The sequence below is a fragment of the Ahaetulla prasina genome, chromosome 1 (genome assembly GCF_028640845.1).
Source record: "Ahaetulla prasina isolate Xishuangbanna chromosome 1, ASM2864084v1, whole genome shotgun sequence".
NCBI classification, from domain to species: Eukaryota; Metazoa; Chordata; class Lepidosauria; order Squamata; family Colubridae; genus Ahaetulla; species Ahaetulla prasina.
Window position 1 is genome coordinate 158,384,627 of NC_080539.1, and position 6,000 is coordinate 158,390,626.

The 6,000-nt window shown below is 40.4% G+C and overlaps 1 protein-coding gene across 1 annotated transcript in view; it reads left to right on the forward strand.

Annotated features, from left to right (window-relative positions):
• VSNL1 (visinin like 1) overlaps window positions 1-5,532 on the forward strand; it is a 115,690-nt gene extending 110,158 nt beyond the window's left edge. Inside the window, exons 3-4 of the mRNA XM_058179147.1 lie at window positions 1,726-1,941; window positions 4,198-5,532. Coding sequence (XP_058035130.1) covers window positions 1,726-1,941; window positions 4,198-4,395 — 414 coding nt within the window. The 3' untranslated portion in view covers window positions 4,396-5,532. The remainder of the gene's footprint in view (window positions 1-1,725; window positions 1,942-4,197) is intronic.
• Window positions 5,533-6,000: the final 468 nt, after the last annotated feature.

The following is a 6,000-nucleotide window of genomic DNA, read 5'->3' on the forward strand; positions in this document are numbered from 1 at the left end:
GATTTATGATGGTTGACGTGTCCTGGGGTCATGTGAAGACCATTTGGATCCTTCCCAGCCAGCTTCTGATGGGGCAAAGTCAGTGAGTGAGTCAGTGGATTCACTTCAGAACCACAGGATTCATTTAACGTAGCAAAAAAGATGGGAAAATGGGGCGCAACTGGCCTAACAACCAGCTTGCTTAGCTACAGAAATTCTGCTTAAATTTTAAAAGAAATACTTTCCATAAATATTAACCTCTGGGAGGAGGTTTCGAGGTATCTGCAGCAGGACTATTAGATTTTGTAACAGCTTTGTTCCTTATGCCATCCGTTTTGTAAACTCACAGGACTCTTTTATCTCGCCATGTCTATGTATATATACATTCGCATTAGACTGTGATGTTTCTTTGTGTCATATATGTGTGTGTGAGGGGAGGTATATACATAGCGGTAATCTTTCAAGAGCTGTTCTGTCTCCTTCCCCACTTTGGAGCAACGAGCTGGCCTTCAGCCAGTGGATTCACGGCTCTCAGTCCTGGCAGAGAAATCACAGCTGCCTGCCAAAGTTCAAACAAATGACTCATAGAGTAAGACTTTCAGCTCTCTTTGAAATGGTTCAGCTAATTTTTGCTTCCCGTGGAATGAGAGCAATCCCAAAGCTCCTTATATATCCTGTGGGGTGGGGCTCCTGCCCCACCCTTCCCTTTGATGACGCCGCCTCTCCAATCTTCTGAAGTGCGGGTCGATCCAAGCTTGATTATTATTATTATCAGCTGGGTCTGAAGACGTAGCCTGGGTAAGGGAGGAATCGGGATGACAGCCTCATTACGTCCTCCGACTGGTCTGGTTCTGGCTCCTGGAGCCGAGCCAAAGGCATCGGTGCTCCCGAGGTAAGCCTTACCGGCCCTTTCCCCTCACTCTCGGAGTCACTTTCGGGCATGGGGCCAGGTTCGGGGGCTAGAATCACAACAAGAGCTGAATGCAACAAAATTTCATTTAATGTATGCTGATTAGTGTAATTTATCATGACAATGAAGATTTTAGTCTATTCTAGTCTATTTTATTCTCTACTCTACTCTACTCTACTCTATACTCTATTCTTAAATATTAAACAGATAATGTCAAAGACCTCAGTTGGTCCTGATATTAAAAATGTAGCAGAATGAGAAATCGATCCAAGATAAGGGGAAATTACAAATAAATAAATAAATAATAACTGGATGTGCTCATTCTCTGGTTAACAGTACAAAGGCATCCATGAAATTCAATGCTATGAAAGGTCGTGCAGATGCACTTTGTCTTCATTTAATAAATGGACAATTTTCATGGTTATTAGAATTCATAGCTAAAGCAAGAAACGAAAGAAGAAAGGAAAGCCCTGAAGGCCAATATGTCTCGGGTTTCCTGGCACACTCTTGACAGCAACTGGAAATAGCTAATCTAGTTTGATTTACAATATTATAAATTCTGCAGGCACTTGGAAGAATTCAAGCCCGGATGTCATCTTCAAAGGGACTGAAAGCTAGAGTCATGGACTTGAATATCATTTTATAAATGTCACTTGTGTGATGATGCCATCAAATCATGCAAAAGACAGGAATACTAAGAAAGCCAATATATTTCTGTTGGGTCAAGGTGCTCAGAACTCAGTCTTAAAATACATCCTTAAATACACTGGATGTAGAAACAAAAAGCGGAGATTTACATGGTCTGCTAATGCTTTTATCTGTGCTTAATTTTGTAGTTTTTCCCCTATGGAGACGCTTCCAAGTTTGCCCAACATGCTTTCAGGACCTTTGACAAGAATGGCGATGGCACCATTGACTTCAGAGAGTTCATCTGCGCACTCTCCATCACTTCAAGGGGTAGCTTTGAACAGAAATTAAACTGGGCCTTCAATATGTACGACTTAGATGGAGATGGGAAAATCACTAGGGTGGAGATGCTGGAAATTATAGAGGTAAGCCAGCTTCCAGTATTTCATCGCTTTCCAATGCGAGCAAGAAACAAAATCTTCTGCTTTGGTGATTTTCTTTTTGATGTTTGACTACCTTGAGGATTTTATGATTAAAAATTGCAGAAATATGCCAGCGGTGAAATAGAATGGGTGGCTCAATGAAAGCCTGGGATTATGTAAGCAGGAGGTTTAAGTGTGTCAGTGTGATGGCTGACAGTTAAATCTGTGCCATAGGGTACATCCATGAATTCTGCGGAATTGCATCTCTCAGTATCCTTCACCATGGGCCATGCTGGCTGTGGCTACTAAATACTGTAGTTTCCCCACATTTGGAGGGCCACGATAAGGAAATCAAAGTTTTGTGGACAATGATTACACGAGGTAACGCTTGTCCTGAAAACTACGGCATAAAAGGTAAATTTAAGATTCAGTTCCCAACCTCCTTCACAGATAATAATGTATAATGCAGAAACTGCACAGCCTCACACCAAATTGCAAGACGATGCAAATTATGCCATGAGCCTGCAGACATCATTACAGGTGGTCCTTTTGATGATAACTTGTTTGGCGATAGTTCCAAGTTACAACAGTGATTAGTGAGTGGTATTTAAGACTGGTCCTCAAAGTTCCATCCAGCAACCTGAAGTCACATAATTGTGATCTGGGCAGCTGACAATTGTCTCGTACTTACAATGGTTGCAGCATCACCTGGTCATGTGATCACCATTTGCAACCTTCTCTGCCATAAGAAGTGTCAGTGGGGAAGCCACCTCTGGCCGTGCTCGCATTACACCACAGCAGCCACCCTGGCATTCCCTCCACCCACCCACTCCCACCCGACATTAGCTACTTATCTACCTGCCAAACTGCTTGCCACCCACCTGGGATTTTCGTAATACCAGCACCAAGGACTCTGATCTTGTCACCGCTGCAGTGATATGGTCATGTGATATTGCATTTTATGACTGCATTGCTTAGTAATGGAATAGCTGGTCCTAGTTACGGTCACTAACTGAGGTTTACCTGAACTGGCATGTCAGCTAAAAAGGGGAACACAAAGTCTTTGTCTAAGTAGGCAGCAGTGGCAATAATAGATCCTTACACATGAATGAGTAGGAGGAAGGCTAGTTTCCTTACCCCAGGTCTAAATCTTAAGCCTCAATACAGCAGTATCCTTGAGTGAATCATTTAATTTTCTCCTAGAGAGGTGAAAGAACATAAATCACTCTAACAGTGACACCGTTGATGTGGTGACAGAATCTGTCCTGTATTCCTATTATTGATGACTTGCTTCTTTTTGACAAGAGTCAACCCCACAAGGTTAAAAAGAAAAAGAAAATATATAGGTGAATATCCCAAAAGTGTTTTTTCCAAGAGGCAACTGGACTTTCTGGTTTTTCTTTGAAGATGTTTTGCTTCTCATCCAAGAAGCTTCTTCAGCTCTGAGTTGAAGAACCTTCTTGGATGAGAAGCAAAACACCTTCAGAAGGAAAAATTCAGAAAAAGTCCAGCTGTCTCTTGAAAAAGCACCTTTGGGACAACCATGACCTGGGTGACTGAGAATCTCCATAGACCAGAGGTGGTATTCAGCAGGTTCTGACCAGTTCTGAAGAATCAGTAGCAGAAATTTTGAGTAGTTTGGAGAACCGGTAGTAAAAATTCTGACTGGCCCCGCCCCCATCTATTCTCTGCCTCCCGGGTCTCAGCTGATCGGGAGGAAATGGAGATTTTACAGTATCCTTCCCCACAAGCCACACCCACCAAGTCACATCACGCCCGCTAAGCCACGCCCACAAAACCATTAGTAAAAAAATTTGAATCCCACCACTGCCATAGACATATAGGTGAGTAGTCCAAAATGTACAGACCCATTTTTTAAATAAAATGCTGACATAAAGTTCTCCCTAGTTTAAGGAAGCAACGCAACAGATTTTTTTAAAAAAAAATAATCAGAAAGTACAATCTCTTGGTGTAACTTCGACTTTCGCGGTGTATTGTACTGTCACTGATAGCAGATGTTCAACATTCTGTTTGATCTACATTTAACTGTCATGCTTAAATCAGGCCAGATGACAGAGTTGATGCTTAAAGTGCAATCCAATATTTGCTACCCAGGGAATAAGCCCTACTGAACTCAGCTGACTCGATCTCCTAGTACAGAACTACAGCATTGCTCTTTAGTTGTTTCAACAGATCAAGTAATTTTGCCAGATCTCATGAAATCCATCTTTTCTTTTCTTTTTTTCTCTCTCTCTCAAGGCCATTTATAAAATGGTGGGTACAGTAATAATGATGAAAATGAATGAAGATGGTCTGACACCAGAGCAACGAGTAGACAAGATTTTCAGCAAAATGGATAAGAACAAAGATGACCAGATCACATTGGATGAATTCAAAGAAGCTGCAAAGAGCGACCCTTCCATCGTATTACTCCTGCAATGTGACATTCAGAAATGAGCTTGTATAAAATGCTTTTCATGGACTGCACAGAAGTTTAAATGTTCCATTCAGTTTGCAGCTATCTATACAACACACACACACACACAGACACACACACACACACACACAAAACAAACAAAAATTGCTTGGACTATCTATCAATGGACTTGCTTCTTGTGTTTGAAACACTTGTGTGCATGAGAATGTCAATTGCTAAAGAATTTTAAAAATATCTATTCTAAAACAAAACTATGCCACATTGTGATGTGCGCAATGTCATTTCATAAGTCCTTTTTCCTCTGAAGCCTATGCAGCAATACCATGCTGCTGTGAACTATACTATTTATTGTTCAAGTTTTACTGATGCTAGCTATATGTCTTCTTAAACTGGATAATGTTAGTGACACTGAACTCCCCATGGTAGTGTAACTGTTCATTAGCAAGTATGTCACCATTCTGCTATATAGTCGTAGTGGACAGACTGAGGGCAGCTTTAGGAGTCTGATCCAGCCATGTGCTTGTATTGTCAGTGGAGATAAATGTATTTCATTTGCATGACTTTTTAGGTTTGCCTTAATTCTTACCTCATTTGCATCCTTCATTTGGAAAAAAAAGAAAAAGGCTCATGTCAGAGGAACGAAGCATAAGATAAAACTTTTTTTAAAAAAAAAAAAGCTAACTCCACTAAGGTGTTCCCATAGCTGAAAGCTAAACGAACAAAGAAATAGAGAAATAGAGAACAAACATATTTTCAATGTTGTTTTACTGGAAGTTTAAACTGTTTTGTTGGGAGTGTATTAATTTCTGCTTGAAATCTTCATAAGCTTCCAAACAGGTTGAGATCAATGTCCCCAAATAAATTTATAACGTTTGACTTCTCGTGTGTTTCCTTTTACACAGGTACCTTGCTGCTAGTGCTGGAATTAAATAGGTGATGAATGTTATTTGACAGCCAAATATTTGTCAGTGGAGCTTCAATGTATGTATGGGGACTTCACCCAGATGTTTACAGAACTCAGCTCCAACCATTTTCCATTGCAGGTGTAATGGACAGGAGGAATAACCCTGAGGAACAGAAGGAAGAGCTGCAACCAAGGCAATAGTCAGATAAAAGAAATTTGCGTCCAAAACAGAAATGTAATTTGAGAAAATGTATCAGGCTTGACCCTCCCTAGTTATCACCAAGAAAAAGAGAGGGAGGGGGGAAGTGTATTCAGACATACAAGATTCTGTTACTGTAACCATATAATAAAAATAGTTTTAGCATTCATAACTTTGGTTTTCTAGTCTGGTCTACTGCAAAGGGCTAACATCAGCCTTTCATAATTCCTAGAAACTATCATGAAAATTAGTCGATTCTCTGGGTCTCGTTCTTGTATCACACATTCCAGGAACGTCAAAACACTTGAGCTCCAGGAAAAGGTTGTACAGTTCTAGTTTTAATTTCTAGAATAGTTTCTAAAGAGGGCATTTGAAGCCGTGAGTTGAAAGGTATTTGATCCCAGAAGGAGGACTACGGCAACCAGATTATTAATTTTTTTTACAACCCTCATAAAATCAGATGAGTCATTTCCAAAGCCGGAAGGCATATAAAAAACATTAAATCTAAAAAAAAAACATACA